The sequence below is a fragment of the Amblyraja radiata genome, chromosome 2 (genome assembly GCF_010909765.2).
Source record: "Amblyraja radiata isolate CabotCenter1 chromosome 2, sAmbRad1.1.pri, whole genome shotgun sequence".
NCBI classification, from domain to species: Eukaryota; Metazoa; Chordata; class Chondrichthyes; order Rajiformes; family Rajidae; genus Amblyraja; species Amblyraja radiata.
This window is the reverse complement of record NC_045957.1, coordinates 143,415,953-143,434,495: the sequence shown is the minus strand read 5'-3', so window position 1 is coordinate 143,434,495 and position 18,543 is coordinate 143,415,953. Positions and strand designations below refer to the sequence as shown.

Here is an 18,543-nt window from a genome sequence, read left to right as displayed (position 1 = left end):
TGATCTAAAAGACATGAAAAAGTATTGGGCACTTTACCTCAGAAAACCATTTGGAGAAGAGACTATGGCTGTTAATTTCTATTAGTTGTCCATATCGGTACCTGAAAAAAGCCATTTAACATTTAATTTTATTGACCTTTTAATTTCTTTCACTATCTGATGAATATGAAAAGGTTCCATATGTGCCTGTACTGCACATCAGGCAGGTTTTTGTTAAATACAAATTAATAAATGCGGAACAGAATGAAATTAATTCAAAAATAACTTAGTTCAATCTAACATCAAATTTGTGGATGCCTCACCGGTGAGAAAATCGAATAGTGAGTTTCTGAGCCAGTGCTTTACATAAAGATGTTTTCCCGGTTCCTGGTGGACCTATTTTAAATATAGAAAACAAAGTTGTCTCAACATTTATCTTGCTATGATTATTGTTTTATGATCTGGAATGCACCAGCCAAACAGATTGTATAAGCAGATTAAATAGCAATTTTCAAATTAGAAAAACTTTTCACTGTAACGCAGTACACGTGACAATAATAAACATAAACATAAACCTAAGAACATTTAAAAGACATTTGGACAGGTACATGGATAGGAGCGGGTTACAGACTGAAGAAGGGTCTCGACCCAAAATGTCACCCATTCCTTCTCTCCAGAGATGCTGTCTGCACCGCTGAGTTACTCCAACATTTTGTGTCTATTTACGGTTGGCAGGGATATGGGTCCAATCGAGCAGCTCCCTATACTTGTAGGCATCTCATCGTGCCATGGACCCAGATCACCTCCTCCATCAAGCTGTCAGCAGAGAGCAGAGGCCACCCCGACTGAAGTCCCGTCACCCCTTTGCTCCACATGGAAAACAACTCCTAACATCCATCCAACTGAGACCAAAGCACACTGGATAGCCACCAAGTGGACACAGGAGTGTAAGGCAACCTCATCGCCATTACACAGCGACATCTCCTCACCAGATAAAAGCTGTCCAGGATCTGACCTCCCCAGAGGAGCATGGGTGAAGCTCAAGACTTCGTACTGGAGTTGGATGTTTCAATGCCAGCATGTGGAGATGGGGACTCTGCCAGAGCCCAGCCTGTGAATGCGGAGCAGAACAACAGACAGCCAACCATGTCATCTCTGAGTGCCCGCTCTATCACCCACCAAATGGAGCTCAGGGCCTGGCAGAAATTGACGCAGAGACAACAACCTGGCTGCTCAACACCCGGCTTGAGATCTAAATATTTCTTTGCTTTATGTTTCATTTGCAAGGAGAAGGGATATGGGTCAAACGGGACTAATGTAGATAGGCATCTCTTCAGCATGGACGAGTTGGGCCAAAGTGCCTGCCTCTGGACTCTGAATGTACCTAACATTCTTTTATCCACTCAAATTATTTCCTCTCCTAGTATACTTCTGATGATTTTCAGTATAGACTGGAGGTCTCCAGATATCTACCCTTGCATATTTTTTCTAATAGGAATTATCGAAAAATATCAGTAGGAACCTTTTTATCCTTTCCTAATCTGAGCAAAGAAATAAATACATTACTGCATTCTGTCTTGAGCACATTATGTTACCCAATTCTATCACTTAGTTCTTCAATTGCTAGAATGCACTCAAAAACTGGGTGTGTATCAGATTAAATTTGGTGGTATGCATTACTGCTTTTAGACTAGACAAGACCTGTATTTTGAAAATTGCAGACTTGTGTATGCTGCATTTCCCAATTGAGCTTTAAAATCTAGTAATCAATATTCAGAACAATAAATACCCAGATACACTGGTGACACTAATATTAGGAGAGAGACGAGAGACAAGTCATTAACAAAGGTAAGAACACAAAATATACTAGTAATAACATCAAATGAGCCGAGACTAACCATGGAGCAGCACCACTCGATTCCAAGTGATCAGATTACTATCAACATTTCTGTCTGAAAACAGCAAGGTGGTAGAGACGTAGTCAAGTAACTGCAAGAAATTATTTATTGTAGGTTAACACACAGGAATATCAAGACCAACTGTATTCCAAAAATATCAAAGCAAATAAATTTAATTGGATTTTTAAAACATATATATGATGCCAAAAATAACTGTTCTGTGCATTTAGTTACACAGTCGCATTTTCATTGTATATTTTGTATGCAAACATACACATAGAAAATTCTGCTCATACACATAGAACATTCTGCTCATAAACATAGAAAATTCAGCTCTGCCCCACCACCCCAACAATATCTCATTCTTTCACTATCACATATAATTCTATTTTAAAGTAGCTTCTGGACTTTCTTTCCATGGTGCCTTAAGTGTAAAAATATTGTCCTTGCATCAGTCTGCAGAGTCAGAGTCATACTGCGTGGAAACAAGCCCTTCGGCCCAACTTGCCCACACCGACCAACATAGAAACATAGAAACATAGAAATTAGGTGCAGGAGTAGGCCATTCAGCCCTTCGAGCCTGCACCGCCATTCAATATGATCATGGCTGATCATCCAACTCAGTATCCCGTACCTGCCTTCTCTCCATACCCTCTGATCCCCTTAGCCACAAGGGCCACATCTAACTCCCTCTTAAATATAGCCAATGAACTGGCCTCGACTACCCTCTGTGGCAGGGAGTTCCAGAGATTCACCACTCTCTGTGTGAAAAAAGTTCTTCTCATCTCGGTTTTAAAGGATTTCCCCCTTATCCTTAAGCTGTGACCCCTTGTCCTGGACTTCCCCAACATCGGGAGCAATCTTCCTGCATCTAGCCTGTCCAACCCCTTAAGAATTTTGTAAGTTTCTATAAGATCCCCTCTCAATCTCCTAAATTCTAGAGAGTATAAACCAAGTCTATCCAGTCTTTCTTCATAAGACAGTCCTGACATCCCAGGAATCAGTCTGGTGAACCTTCTCTGCACTCCCTCTATGGCAATAATGTCCTTCCTCAGATTTGGAGACCAAAACTGTACGCAATACTCCAGGTGTGGTCTTACCAAGACCCTGTACAACTGCAGTAGAACCTCCCTGCTCCTATACTCAAATCCTTTTGCTATGAAAGCTAACATATCATTCGCTTTCTTCACTGCCTGCTGCACCTGCATGCCCACTTTCAATGACTGGTGTATCATGACACCCAGGTCTCGCTGCATCTCCCCTTTTCCTAGTCGGCCACCATTTAGATAATAGTCTGCTTTCCTGTTTTTGCCACCAAAATGGATAACCTCACATTTATCCACATTATACTGCATCTGCCAAACATTTGCCCACTCACCCAGCCTATCCAAGTCACCTTGCAGTCTCCTAGCATCCTCCTCACAGCTAACACTGCCCCCCAGCTTAGTGTCATCCGCAAACTTGGAGATATTGCCTTCAATTCCCTCATCCAGATCATTAATATATATTGTAAATAGCTGGGGTCCCAGCACTGAGCCTTGCGGTACCCCAATAGTCACTGCCTGCCATTGTGAAAAGGACCCGTTTACTCCTACTCTTTGCTTCCTGTTTGCCAGCCAGTTCTCTATCCACATCAATACTGAACCCCCAATGCCGTGTGCTTTAAGTTTGTAAACTAATCTCTTATGTGGGACCTTGTCGAAAGCCTTCTGGAAGTCCAGATACACCACATCCACTGGTTCTCCCCTATCCACGCTACTAGTTACATCCTCGAAAAATTCTATAAAATTCGTCAGACATGATTTACCTTTGTAAATCCATGCTGACTTTGTCCAATGATTTCACCACTTTCCAAATGTGCTGCTATCCCATCTTTAATAACTGACTCTAGCAGTTTCCCCACTACCGATGTTAGACTAACTGGTCTGTAATTCCCCGTTTTCTCTCTCCCTCCCTTCTTAAAAAGTGGGGTTACGTTTGCTACCCGCCAATCCTCAGGAACTACTCCAGAATCTAAAGAGTTTTGAAAGATTATTACTAATGCATCCACTATTTCTGGAGCTACTTCCTTAAGTACTCTGGGATGCAGCCTATCTGGCCCTGGGGATTTATCGGCCTTTAATCCATTTAATTTACCCAACACCACTTCCCGGCTAACCTGGATTTCACTCAATTCCTCCAACTCCTTTGACCCGCGGTCCCCTGCTATTTCCGGCAGATTATTTATGTCTTCCTTAGTGAAGACGGAACCAAAGTAGTTATTCAATTGGTCCGCCATATCCTTGTTCCCCATGATCAACTCACCTGTTTCTGACTGCAAGGGACCTACATTTGTTTTAACTAATCTCTTTCTTTTCACATATCTATAAAAACATTTGCAGTCAGTTTTTATGTTCCCTGCCAGTTTTCTTTCATAATCTATTTTTCCTTTCCTAATTAAGCCCTTTGTCCTCCTCTGCTGGTCTCTGAATTTCTCCCAGTCCTCCGGTATGCTGCTTTTTCTGGCTAATTTGTACGCATCATCCTTCGCTTTGATACTATCCCTGATTTCCCTTGTTATCCACGGATGCACTACCTTCCCTGATTTATTCTTTTGCCAAACTGGGATGAACAATTTTTGTAGTTCATCCATGCAGTCTTTAAATGTCTTCCATTGCATATCCACCGTCAACCCTTTTAGAATTAATTGCCAGTCAATCTTGGCCAATTCACGTCTCATACCCTCAAAGTTACCTTTCTTTAAGTTCAGAACCATTGTTTCTGAATTAACAATGTCACTCTCCATCCTAATGAAGAACTCAACCATATTATGGTCACTCTTGCCCAAGGGGGCACGTACAACAAGACTGCTAACTAACCCTTCCTCATTACTCAATACCCAGTCTAAAATAGCCTGCTCTCTCGTTGGTTCCTCTACATGTTGATTTAGATAACTATCCCGCATACATTCCAAGAAATCCTCTTCCTCAGCACCCCTGCCAATTTGATTCACCCAATCTATATGTAGATTGAAGTCACCCTTTATAACGGTTTTGCCTTTGTCGCACGCATTTCTAATTTCCTGTTTGATACCATCTCCAACTTCACTACTACTGTTAGGTGGCCTGTACACAACACCCACCAGCATTTTCTGCCCCATGTCCCATCTACTAGTCTCATCTGGCTATATTTGACCCATATCACTCTAAACCTGTACCTGTCTAAATGTTTCTTAAACATTGCGATAGTACCTGCCTCAACTACCTCCTCTGGCAGCTCGTTCCATTCACCCACCACCCTTTGTGTGGAAAAAGTTCCCCCTCAGGTTGCTATTAAATCCTTCCCTCCTCACAAACCTATGTCCTTTGGTTCTCAATGCTCCTCCTCTGGGCAAGAGACTCTGTGTGTCTACCTGATCTATTCCTCTCAACTGTACATATTTTGTCATTTTTGAGTTAAAATAACTAGATTCGATTGGTGGCCAATACCCTGATTCTCATTTGAACGTTGGTGACCGAGAATTATTTTGCAGGAGAACTTTCTGCAATAACACTAGAGGATCAAGGGTTATTTTTGGAGAAAACAACGTAAGATTGATACTGACATGAAGAACTGTCTAAAATAAAAAGTATTTCAGGAAATAAGGGCAACTCCAAAAAATTAAAAAGTATGAGCTGCATACTCCTCAATACACATGTACTGCAAACCTAAACCAATGGGAAATTAAGTAAACTTTATAAATCTTTTCAGCAGTTTTATGAAAGTGTCGCTATTTTTTAAACCACTTACTTGTGACTTAACTTCACTATCATATACCAAGCTCTCCCAGAGTCCATGAAATTCACCTATGAAGACGGGATTAGAAAGTATACTTAGTAACATAGGGTGATAACGTTAGCTCATGATTTTAAAACATTAAATAATTATCCTACAAGAAATCTTAATTGATTGGAATTTGTTTCGGCCCATCAAGTCCACGTATCCATACAGACAGCACCTGTAGTCAGGTTCAACCCCAATCTCTAGCGCTGTAAGACAGCAAATGTGCAGCTACGCCTCTGTGCCGTCTCATACTTGCTAAACACATTTTTAAGGACGTTGCCACCCAGCCAGCACGCATGCTTTGGTTTTTATAACTAGCACGTTAAATTAATATTGATCAAGCATGTAATTTTTAGTAGATCTGTAGAGGATTAAAAAAAGTGAGCATTATAGTGTGCTATAATTCTGTAGAATTCTCTGCCACAGAAAGTAGTTGAGGCCAGTTCATTGGCTATATTTAAGAGGGAGTTAGATGTGGCCCTTGTGGCTAAAGGGATCAGGGGGTATGGAGAGAAGGCAGGTACAGGATACTGAGTTGGATGATCAGCCATGATCATATTGAATCAGGCTCGAAGGGCCGAATTTTCTATGTTTCTATAAGATTCAAAAATAGTTTACTAATTTTAATAGTTTAAAAATAATTAACTGCAAACTAATATTACTGATCTTATTCTTTTAATTAGATTGTCCATATTCGAAGCCTCCCTGCATCCCCACCGTAGCCAAATTAAAACTAGTATAGTCATAGCCCATGCTGAACTAGCTTAGTTTCAGCAAAAAACTTGGATATATTCCACCTGATTCCCTCACCCAAACAATTGAAATAAATTGTTAATTTCAGAACTTCTTTGTTTTGTTAATCAATGATCAATTCACTCCAGTAGGTTACTCTGAATAATAAATCTGCTTTAAATATATTGAATACTAGACCAAGTGCAGCCGGGTCTGCTCCCCCAACACAGCCGTTCCCTACCCGTAGCCCCCACGGGAGACGTGGTCCTCCAACTCAAGCCGTTCCCGAACATAAGCAGTGCGGCTGTTTTTAAATGGCGTCTTTGAGGCGAGAGGCGGGCGCTAGCTCCCGTTATGGTCGCTGGCCAGCAGGAGGCGACAAAATGAGTGAGTGGGGGGGGGGGGGGGGGGGGGGGGCAGAAGGATTTTCTTAAAAATGTGTACACAAACACGACAAAATTTAATCAGGAGTGGATACTTGCAATGAAAAGTGAAATCTCTACCGAAATAGAAAAAATCTCGGCGTTTCTGGGTCTGGTGTTGGCGTAGCAATGAATCAAAGGCTGGCACCCACAAGTCAGGCAGAAACGCACACACACACAGTTTTAATCTATATTACTAAATCTCTGTTCTTGACCGCTTTTGGCCTACTGTGCTGCGATTTCCGACAGAGCCCCCCTCCGCCTTACGGGTGCGGAGGATTTTTCCCATCGATGACAAATCAGAGAGATATTAATGTTTTTTTTTAAATCGCCATTCTCGCTGCTGCCCCTGCTGGAGGGAGGGGGAGGGACTATAAAACCAGGAAGTGGTGTGCCTCACTCATTCGCTGCAAAATGGATGAAGCCAAGGGTCACATCTCTGAGCTCTGAATAACACTGAACAAATGTCTACACAACTGTGAGTACCCTTAATGTGGTTTGAAAATGAAAATATGGTTTGTTTGAAGTAAAAAGGCACTGCCTGCAAATGGTTGTTTGGATGCTTCGGCTTGAAGTTGAAAGGCACTACTTACTGCAAATGGTGGCATGCAGTTAAAGGCACTACTTACTGAAAATGGTGGCTTGGGTGCTTTGGCTTGAAGTTGAAATGCACTATTTACTGCAAATGGTGGCTTGGGAGCTTTGGTTTAAAGTTCAAAATGCATTTATTTCTGCAAATGGTGGTTTGGGAGCTTTGGCTTGAAGTTTAAAAAAATCAACATTCTCTCTGCTGCACCTGCTGGAGGGAGGGGCAGGGACTATAAAACCAGGAAGTGGTGTGCCTCACTCACTCTCTGCAAGATGGATGAAGCCAAGGGTCACGTCTCTCTGAGCTCTGAATGACTGAACAAATGTCTACACAACTGTGAGTACCCTTAATGTGGTTTGAAAATGAAAATATGTGTTTTTTTAAAGTAAAAAGGCACTGCCTGCAAATGGTTGTTTTGGGTGCTTTGGCTTGAAGTTGAAAGGCACTACTTACTGCAAATGGCGGCTTGGGAGCTTTGGTTTAAAGTTGAAAGGCACTACTTACCGCAAATGGTGGCTTGGGAGCTTTGGCCTGAAGTTGAAAGGCACTACTTACTGCAAATGGTGGCTTGGGTGTTTTGGCTTGAAGTTGAAAGGCACTACTTACTGCAAATGGTGGCTTGGGTGCTTTGGCTTGAGGTTGAAAGGCATTACTTACTGCAAATGGTGGCTTGGGTGCTTGGCTTGAAGTTGAAAGGCACTACTTACTGCAAATGGTGGCGGTGGATTTGGCTTGAGGTTGAAAGGCACTTATTACTGCAAATGGTGGCTTGGGTGCTTTGGCTTGAGGTTGAAAGGCACTACTTACTGCAAATGGTGGCATGAAGTTGAAAGGCACTACTTACTGCAAATGGTGGCTTGGGTGCTTTGGCTTGAAGTTGAAAGGCACTACTTACTGCAAATGGTGGCGGTGGATTTGGCTTGAAGTTGAAAGGCACTACTTACTGCAAATGGTGCCTTGGGAGCTTTGGCTTGAAATTTAAAAAAATCACCATTCTCTCTGCTGCCCCTGCTGGAGGGAGGGGGAGGGACTATAAAACCAGGAAGTGGTGTGCCTCACTCGCTCTCTGCAAAATGGATGAAGCCAAGGGTCACGTCTCTCTGAGCTGTGAATAACACTGAACAAATGTCTACACAACAGTGAGTACCCTTAATGTGGTTTGAAAATGAAAATATGGTTTGTTTGAAGTAAAAAGGCACTGCCTGCAAATGGTTGTTTGGGTGCTTTGGCTTGAAGTTGAAAGGCACTACTTACTGCAAATGGCGGCTTGGGAGCTTTGGTTTAAAGTTGAAAGGCACTACTTACCGCAAATGGTGGCTTGGGAGCTTTGGCCTGAAGTTGAAAGGCACTACTTACTGCAAATGGTGGCTTGGGTGTTTTGGCTTGAAGTTGAAAGGCACTACTTACTGCAAATGGTGGCTTGGGTGCTTTGGCTTGAGGTTGAAAGGCATTACTTACTGCAAATGGTGGCTTGGGTGCTTGGCTTGAAGTTGAAAGGCACTACTTACTGCAAATGGTGGCGGTGGATTTGGCTTGAGGTTGAAAGGCACTTATTACTGCAAATGGTGGCTTGGGTGCTTTGGCTTGAGGTTGAAAGGCACTACTTACTGCAAATGGTGGCATGAAGTTGAAAGGCACTACTTACTGCAAATGGTGGCTTGGGTGCTTTGGCTTGAAGTTGAAAGGCACTACTTACTGCAAATGGTGGCGGTGGATTTGGCTTGAAGTTGAAAGGCACTACTTACTGCAAATGGTGCCTTGGGAGCTTTGGCTTGAAATTTAAAAAAATCACCATTCTCTCTGCTGCCCCTGCTGGAGGGAGGGGGAGGGACTATAAAACCAGGAAGTGGTGTGCCTCACTCGCTCTCTGCAAAATGGATGAAGCCAAGGGTCACGTCTCTCTGAGCTGTGAATAACACTGAACAAATGTCTACACAACAGTGAGTACCCTTAATGTGGTTTGAAAATGAAAATATGGTTTGTTTGAAGTAAAAAGGCACTGCCTGCAAATGGTTGTTTGGGTGCTTTGGCTTGAAGTTGAAAGGCACTACTTACTGAAAATGGCGGCTTGGGTGATTTGGCTTGAAGTTAAAAGGCACTACTGCAAATGCACTTACTTCCTGTTTGCACTGTATATTGATTTTAGATAAAACGCTACACTTATGGCTGTGATTTTTGGCCATCTTACTCAGTCCCCCCTCTGCTGAGCAGGTGCAGAGAATTCTTCCCATCAATGAAAAATAAAAAAGTTATTAGTGTTTAAAAAATGTTGAGAATCTCTCTCCTGTCAATCACGCCCTGAAAGCCTCACCTTTTCTGGTGGGAGGGGGAGGGGTTATAAACCTAGAAGTGTGGGTGTGGCTCAGTCTCTGCATGATGGGATTGGGAAGAGGTCATGACTCTGTCTGAGCTGTGAATCAACTGAACACACTGAATGTCTACTGAACTGTGAGTTTGGTGTTGTGTGGTTTTATGTTTGTTTCACCCTGCATGAAATGGTATGAAGCTGCATTTGAATTTGGTGGCCTTGGACCCTGCTTGAAGTGGAATAAAACTGCACTGAATTTGGTGGCCTTGCACCCTGCTGAAAATGGTATGAAACTGCACTTGAATTTGGTGGCCTTGCGCCCTGCTCATAGTGGTAAGAAACTGCACTTGAATTTGGTGGCCTTGAACCCTGCTTGAAATGGTAGGAACATGGATTTGAATTTGGTGGACTTGCACCCTGCTTGAAATGGTAGGAACTTGGATTTGAATATGGTGGACTTGCACCCTGCTTGAAATGGAATTTCAAGGAATAGTCATGAGTCAACTGCCAGCCCACCAGCCGTGAGTGAGCTGCCAGCAGATCAGGCTTGAGGGACTGAGCTGCCACCCCAAGAACCTATACCAGCACTCCAGAAAGCTCCCCCACTGGCCACCAATATTGGAATTGGTGGAGAGGTGGAATATTGCGACGGGGGACCAGCCCTCCCGTGTGAACATGGGACCCAACGGGTCCCACTTAGTCTAGTATTATATATATATATGTTGTCGATATTTTTTATTCCAGGTGCCCAGCATTAGTTTTAATTTCTAAGTGCCACTTTAACATTTACTGTGGATTGTTTAATGTCTGACATTAACAAAAACTTGCCATTGGCTACGAACATTTAATAACAATTTCATAATTCAGAAGATTGTTATTTGTGGTACATACTAGCAGGTAATAGCCAGTTGTTTGATGCTGCCATATTCTCCTCTTCCCCCTCCAGAATCTCTGAAGATGGACCTTCCTCATTCAGTCGAAAGATATATATTGAAAGATTGCATTTTGTCAGGTCAATAGGCTGCAAGAAACATGTAAAGAGCTGTTAGAGTAAAATATTGGATAATTCTGAAAAATATAATATTGTATGGCTTGTCCATCTCAGAAATAGATTAGTTGATTGTGGTATAAGACCATAAGGCACAGGAGCATTCAGCCCATTGCGATGACTCCGCCATTCAATCATGGCAGATCTATTTTTCCCTCTCAACCCCATTCTCCTGCCTTCTCCCTGTAACCTTTGACACCCTGAGCAATCCAGAACATATCGATCCCAGTTTTAAAATATAGCGAAAATCTTGGTCTCCACAGCCAACTGCGGCAATGAATTCCACATATTCAAGTTCAAGTTACATTTATTGTCACATGCACCAATTGGTACAGTGCGATTTGAGTTACCATACAGCCATACGAATAAAAAGAACACATTACACGATAGAATTTAACATGAACATCCCCACACAGCGGAATCAACGTTTCCCACTGTGAGGGAAGGCAATGAAGTTTAGTCATCTTCCTCTTTGTTCACCCATGGTCGGGGCCTTTGAGCCCACCAGTCACCGCTACGGACGGCCGATGTACAGGCTCTCTCGCTGGGATGACCGGAGCTCTAGCGTCGGAACTGAAGAACACATTCAGCGGCTTGGAGTTTCCTAATCGGCCACTTCTAACCGGAGACCGTGGCTTCCGAGTGCACAGGCCGAGCTGGGCGGAGATTCAACATTGGCGATCCTCGGCAAAAGATCCCAGGACTCCGCGATGTTAAAGACAGCGCGGCCCGCGGCTGGAAGATCCGCAAACCACAGCCCCACATTGTCAATCAGCAGGCCCAACACTCCGGAGCTCCAACGCAAGCGATCCCTGGCAAGCCATCGGCCTGCTCCGCAATGGAATCCAGTGCTGCGCCGCTGCTGAAGCTCTGGCCGGTCTCCGGCAGGAAAGGCCGCACCAATCAAGTTGGTAGGCCGCTAGGAGGGGGCGAAGATGCGACTCTGAGAAAAGACGCATCTCCGTCCTGGCAAGTGACTGGGAAACCGTCCAGGTAAGTGACTGGGTTTCCACCTATTCCCTCCCCCACCCCCCATATAAAAAAGACTAAGAAATCTTCAAAATATACTTTGACACACTGAAAATAACAAAAAGGACAGACAGCTGCTGGCGAGGCTGCCACACTCAATGGCGCTACTCGATGGATTGCGAGGAGCATTCGTAATAAGGTGGATGAATTGAATGTGCAGTTAGTGGTTAAGGAATATGATATAGTTGGAATTACGGAAACATGGCTCCAGGGTGACCAAGGCTGGGAGCTAAACATGCAGGGGTATTCGATATTTAGGAAGGACTAGACTAAGTGGGACCCGTTGGGTCCCATGTTCACACGGGAGGGCTGGTCCCCCGACGCAATATTCCACCTCTCCACCAATTCCAATATTGGTGGCCAGTGGGGGGGGGGGGGGGGGCTTTCTGGAGCGCTGGTATGGATTCTTGGGGTGGCAGCTCAGTCCCTCAAGCCTGATCTGCTGGCAGCTCACTCACGATTGGTGGGCTGGCAGTTGACTCACGACCATTCCTTGAAATTCCTTTTCAAGCAGGGTGCAAGGCCACCAAATTCAAATCCATGTTCCTACCATTTCAAGCAGGGTGCAAGGCCACCAAATTCGTGCAGTTTCTTACCACTATGAGCAGGGTGCAAGGCCACCGAATTCAAGTGCAGTTTCCAACCACTTCAAGCAGGGTGCAAGGCCACCAAATTCAAGTGCAGTTTCATACCACTTCAAGCTGGATCCATGACCACCAAATTCAAGTGCAGTTTCATACCACTTCAAGCAGGATGCAAGGCCGCCAAATTCAAGTGCTGTTTCATTCCACTTCAAGCAGGGTACAAGGCCACCAAATTCAAGTGCAGTTTGATGCCATTTCAAGCAGGGTGCAAGGCCACCAAATTCAAATGCAGCTTCATACCATTTCATGCAGGGTGAAACCACCATAAAACCACACAAAACACCAAACTCACAGTTCAGTAGACATTCAGTGTGTTCAGTTGATTCACAGCTCAGACAGAGTCGTGACCTCTCCCTCCCCCATCATGCAGAGACTGAGCCACACCCACACTTCCGGGTTTTATAACCCCTCCCCCTCCCACCAGAAAAGGTGTGGCTTTCATGGCGTGATTGACAGGAGAGAGATTCTCAAGATTTTTTAAACACTAATAACACTTTTATTTTTAATTGATGGGAAGAATTCTCTGCACCTGCTCAGCGGAGGGGGACCGAGTAAGATGGCCAAAAATCACAGCTGTAAGTGGTAGCGTTTTATCTAAAATCAATATACAATGCAAACAGGAAGTAAGTACATTTGCAGTAGTGCCTTTCAACTTCAAGCCAAAGCACCCAAACCACCATTTGCAGTAAGTAGTGCCTTTCAACTTCTAGCAAAAGCACCCAAGCCACCATTTGCAGTAAGTAGTGCCTTTCAACTCCACGCCACCATTTGCAGTAAGTAGTGCCTTTCAACTTCAAGCCAAAGCACCCACGCCACCATTTGCAGTAAGTAATGCCTATCAACTTCAAGCAAAGCACCCAAGCCACCATTTGCAGTAAGTAGTGCCTTTCAACCTCATGCCAAAGCACCCAAGCCACCATTTGCAGTAAGTAGTGCCTTTCAACTTCAAGCCAAAGCACCCAAGCCATCATTTGCAGTAAGTAGTGCCTTTCAACTTCAAGCCAAAGCACCCAAGCCACCATTTGCAGTAAGTAGTGCCTTTCAACATCAAGCCAAAGCACCCAAGCCACCATTTGCAGTAAGTAGTGCCTTTCAACTTGAAGCCAAAGCTTCCAAGCCACCCTTTGCAGTAAGTAGTGCCTTTCAACTTCAAGCCAAAGCACCCAAGCCACCATTTGCAGTAAGTAGTGCCTTCCAACTTCAAGCCAAAGCACCCAAGCCACCATTTGCAGTAAGTAGTGCCTTTTAAATCCATGCCACCATTTGCAGTAAGTAGTGCCTTTCAACTTCAAGCCAATGCACCCACACCACCATTTGCAGTAAGTAATGCCTTTCAACTTCAAGCCATAGCACCCAAGCCACCATTTGCAGTAAGTAGTGCCTTTCAACTTCAAGCCAAAGCACCCAAGTCACCATTTGCAGTAAGTAGTGCCTTTCAACTTACTGCCACCATTTGCAGTAAGTAGTGCCTTTCAACTTCAAGCCAAAGCACCCAAGTTCACCATTTGCAGTAAGAAGTGCCTTTCAACTTCAAGCCAAGTCACCCAAGCCACCATTTGCAGGCAGTGCCTTATTTACTTCAAACAAACCATATTTTCATTTTCAAACCACATTAAGGGAACACAGTTGTGTAGACATTTGTTCAGTGTTATTCAGAGCTCAGAGAGACGTGACCCTTGGCCTCATCCATCTTGTAGAGACTGAGTAAGACACACCACTTCCTGGTTTTATAGTCCCTCCCCCTCCCTCCAGCAGGGGCAGCACAGAGAATGGTGAATTTAAAAAAAAAACATTATGACCAAAAATGACGGCCGTAGGTGGCGGCGTTCTGTCGGAAATCGCAGCACAGTGGGCCAAAAACGGTCAAGATCAGAGTTTTAGTAATATATAGATAGACAGAAAGGAAGGAGGTGGGGTGGCATTGCTGGTTTAAGAGGAGATTAATGCAATAGCAAGGGGAGACATTAGCTCGGATACTATCGAATCGGTATGGGTATAACTGCGAAATAGCCACGGACAGAAAACGCTTGTCGCTGTATACAGACCACCAAACAGTAATAGGGAGCTGAGAGCAGTAGGGAGGTTGGGGATAGCATCAAACAGGAAATTAGGGATGCATGTAGCATAGGTACAGCAGTTATCATGGGTGACTTTAATCTACATATAGATTGGGCTAACCAAAATGGTAGGAGTGCTGAGGAGGATGATTTCCTAGAATGTACACAGGATGGTGTACACACTAGTGGACAGGTAATCCTTGACTGGGTATTGTGTAATGAGGAAGGAATAGTTAGCGATCTTGTTGTCAAAAGACCCTCGGGCAACAGTGACCATAATTTGGTGGAATTCTGCATTAGGATGGAAAGTGACACGGTTAATTCAGAGACAAGGGTCCTGAACTTAAAGAAAGGAGACTTTGAGGATATGAGATGGGAATTGGCTAGGATATATTGCAAATTATACTTAAATGGTTGATGTTGGAAAAACAAAGGCAAAGATTTAAAGACCGCATGGATGAACTCCAAAAATTGTTCATCCCTGACTGGCTAAAAAATAAAACCGGGAAGGCGGCTCGACCGTGGCTAACGCGGGAAATCAAGGAAAGTCGATTGTTAAAGATGTTATAGCAGCGCATTTGGAAAGCAGTGACAGAATCGGTCAAAGTCAGCATGGATTTATTAAGAGGAAATCATGCTTGACTAATCTTCTGGAATTTTTTGAGAATGTAACAAGTAGAATGGATAAGGGAGAGCCAGTGGATGTGGTGTATCTGGACTTTCAAAAAACCTTTGACAAGGTCCAACACGAGATTTGTGTGCAAAATTAGAGCATATGATATTAGGGGTAGGGTATTATCAAGGATAGAGAACTGGTTGGCAGACAGGAAGCAAAGAGTAGGAATTAACGGGTCCTTTTCCGAATGGTAGGCAGTGACTAGTGGGGTGCCGCAAGGCTCAGGGCTGGGACCCCAGTTATTTACAACTTATATTAACGATTTAGTCGAGGGAATTAAATGTAACATCTCAAAGTTTGAAGATAACACAAAGCTGGGTGGCAGTATGAGCTGTGAGGAGGATGCTATGCGGCTGCAGGGAGATTTGGATAGGTTGGGTGAGTGGGCAGATGCATGACAGATGCAGTATAATGTGGATAAATGTCAGGTTATCCACTTTGGTGGCAAGAACGGGTAGGCAGATTATTATCTAAATATCTGATTATTAGGAAAAGGGGATGTGCAGCGAGATCTATGTGTGCTTGTACATCACTGAAAGCATGCATGCAGATACATAGAAACATAGAAAATAGGTGCAGGAGTAAGCCATTCGGCCCTTCGAGCCTGCACCGCCATTCAATATGATCATCCAACTCAGTATCCTGTACCTGCCTTCTCTCCATACTCCCTGATCGCTTTAGCCACAAGGGCCACATCTAACTCCCTCTTAAATATAGCCAATGAACTGGCCTCAACTACCTTCTGTGGCAGAAAGTTCCAGAGATTTACCACTCTCTGTGTGAAAAATGTTTTCTCATCTCGGTCCTAAAGGATTTCCCCTTTATCCTTAAACTGTGACCCCTTGTCCTGGACTTCCCCAACATCGGGATCAATCTTCCTGCATCTAGCCTGTCCAACCCCTTAAGAATTTTGTAAGTTTCTATAAGATCCCCCCTCAATCTTCTAAATTCTAGCGAGTACAAGCCGAGTCTATATAGTCTTTCTTCATGTGAAAGTCCTGACATCCCAGGAATCAGTCTGGTGAACCTTCTCTACCTTCACAACAGGCAGTGAAGAAAGCTAATTGGCCTTCATTGCGAGATTTGCGTTTAGGAGCAAGGAGGTCCTACTGCAGTTGTACAGGGCCCTGCTGAGACCGCACCTGGAGTATTGTGTGCAATTTTGGTCTCTTAATTTGAGGAAGGACATTATTGCTATTGAGGGAGTGTAGCGTAGGTTCACCAGGTTAATTCTCGGGATGGCAGGATTGACATATGATGAAATAATGGGTCGACTGGGCTTGTATTCACTGGAATTTAGAAATATGAGAGGGGATCTTATAGAAACATATAAAATTATTCGAGGCTAGATGCAGGAAAAAATGTTCCCGATGTTGGGAGAGTCCAGACCAGGAGTCACAGTTTATGAATAAGGGGTAGGCCATTTAGGATTGAGATGAGGAATAACTTCACCCAGAGAGTTGTGAATCTGTGGAATTCTTTGTCACAGAAGGCAGTGGAGGCCAATTCACTGAACGTTTTCAAGAGAGAGTTAGGTTTAGCTCTTAGGGCTAAAGGAATCAAGGGATATGGGGAGAACGCAGGTACTGATTTTAGATGATCAGCCATGATCATATTGAATGGCAGTGCTGGCTCGAAGGGCCGAAAGGTCTACTCCTGCACGTATGTTTCTATGAGTGGAATATATTGCCACAGGCAGCTGTGGTGGACAAATCACTGGGTATTTTTAAAGCTCAGACAGATTCTCAGATTGAAAGGTCTATCAGCCATGATTGAACGGCAAAGGAGACACGATGGGTAGAATGGTCCAAATCTGCTTCAATGACATGAATAATAAGTGACACATCCTGTTTTGCATGAAACAAACAAAAACAATTTTATTCTATTTTACAAACAAAATTATTACTGGTATTTACCTTCGCCCTTACCTGTTTTTCTTTAATTGTAAGATCTGTATCCACAATGCTTACAGATTTTACATTCCTTGCCAGAAATTCATCATCGAATTGCATCCATGTATAATCTCCAAATACTACTCGGTGCCTACTTAGCAACTGCAGTATACCCACCCGCACATCTTCTTGCTTCACAGTACTATAAAACAGAAATAAACATTGCAAAAATATTCAGCTGCTTCTTGCAAGTGAATTTATATTTTCAGTTTTTGTTTCTTGACGTTATACACTGAAATGGGTAATTGTGCTTGTACCTTAATGGACTAGGATTTATTTTAAAATCTGCAATTTGACATTTGGTTATTATTTAAATTTTCAGTATTTTTACTTAAAGCATAAACAGCACAGTATAGCACAAGACAGGCTCTTTGACACACAATGTCTGTTTGGAACATGATAACAAGACCATCTCTTGTCTACCTGCATATAATCCATATCCCTGTTTTTCTGTATGCCTATCCAAAAGCCTTTAAATACCACTATGGTACCTGCCTCAACCACCAACTCCAGCAGTGCATTCCAGGCACTCACCACCCCCTGCATTAAAAAATAAGTTGCCCCACACATCTCCTTTAAACTTTGCCCCTCTCACCTGATATCTATAGTGTGATTGCACGAAAGGTCACTGGGTCATAGGGCTCGACGCACGGAGCCGCTAAATCCAACTGGAAGACATCCGTCACTTCCGGTATATGTTATTAATGCTAGAAACACGTACTTTCCTACCTGTTAAAAACCGCCAAAATGTTGAATTTTTGCGCTGAAAAAAATTGTGGGAGTCAGGGTAAGTGTGAGAGACATGTACCCAACTTCAGAATTCCAAACGTGAAGCGAAATGAAGGTATAGAGAAGCGAGAACTGAAGGGACAACAACAGCTAAAGTGCTTGGTAAACATTGAAAATATTGTGAATTATCGCATTTGCTCACTGCATTTCATCAAGTAAGGCATTATTTGTGTTTTTTCTTGATTCCTTTGGCATCTAAAAATTCACAGAAGTGATAAATCTGGCTGTAAATTTTTCTTCAGATGCGTTTTCATTTTGTATGTAAAAACCCACGAGAACCATGGGGGATTTAAAAAAATTACAGCCAGATTGATCATTTCTGAAACGTTTTAGATGCCAAAGGAATCAAGAAAAAACACAAATATTGCCTTAGTTGATGAAATGCAGTGAGCAAACGGCCAATGTTCGCCAAGCACTCTTGCTGTTGTTGTCCCTTCAGCTCTTGTTTCTATCTACCGTAATTTCTCCTCACTTTTGGAATTCGTTTGGAAGTAGGCTAAATGTCTCACACGCTTATCCCGATTTCCATAATTATTTACAGCGCAAAAATTGACAATTTCAGCGGGTTTTAACGGGCCCGCTACGCTGGAAACAATGGTAAGTGCCTACCTGCAGTTCA

General features: G+C 43.4%; 1 protein-coding gene across 2 annotated transcripts in view; it reads right to left on the bottom strand.

Moving 5' to 3' along the window:
• Positions 1-18,543, bottom strand: part of trip13 (thyroid hormone receptor interactor 13) — a 46,277-nt gene that overhangs the window by 19,410 nt on the left and 8,324 nt on the right. For both annotated transcript variants that reach the window (XM_033016623.1, XM_033016628.1), the window contains exons 3-8: positions 17,112-17,277; positions 10,621-10,750; positions 5,646-5,701; positions 1,878-1,968; positions 303-375; positions 38-101 (exon numbers count right to left, since the gene is read on the bottom strand). In XM_033016623.1, the coding sequence (XP_032872514.1) occupies positions 38-101; positions 303-375; positions 1,878-1,968; positions 5,646-5,701; positions 10,621-10,750; positions 17,112-17,277 (580 nt within the window). The remainder of the gene's footprint in view (positions 1-37; positions 102-302; positions 376-1,877; positions 1,969-5,645; positions 5,702-10,620; positions 10,751-17,111; positions 17,278-18,543) is intronic.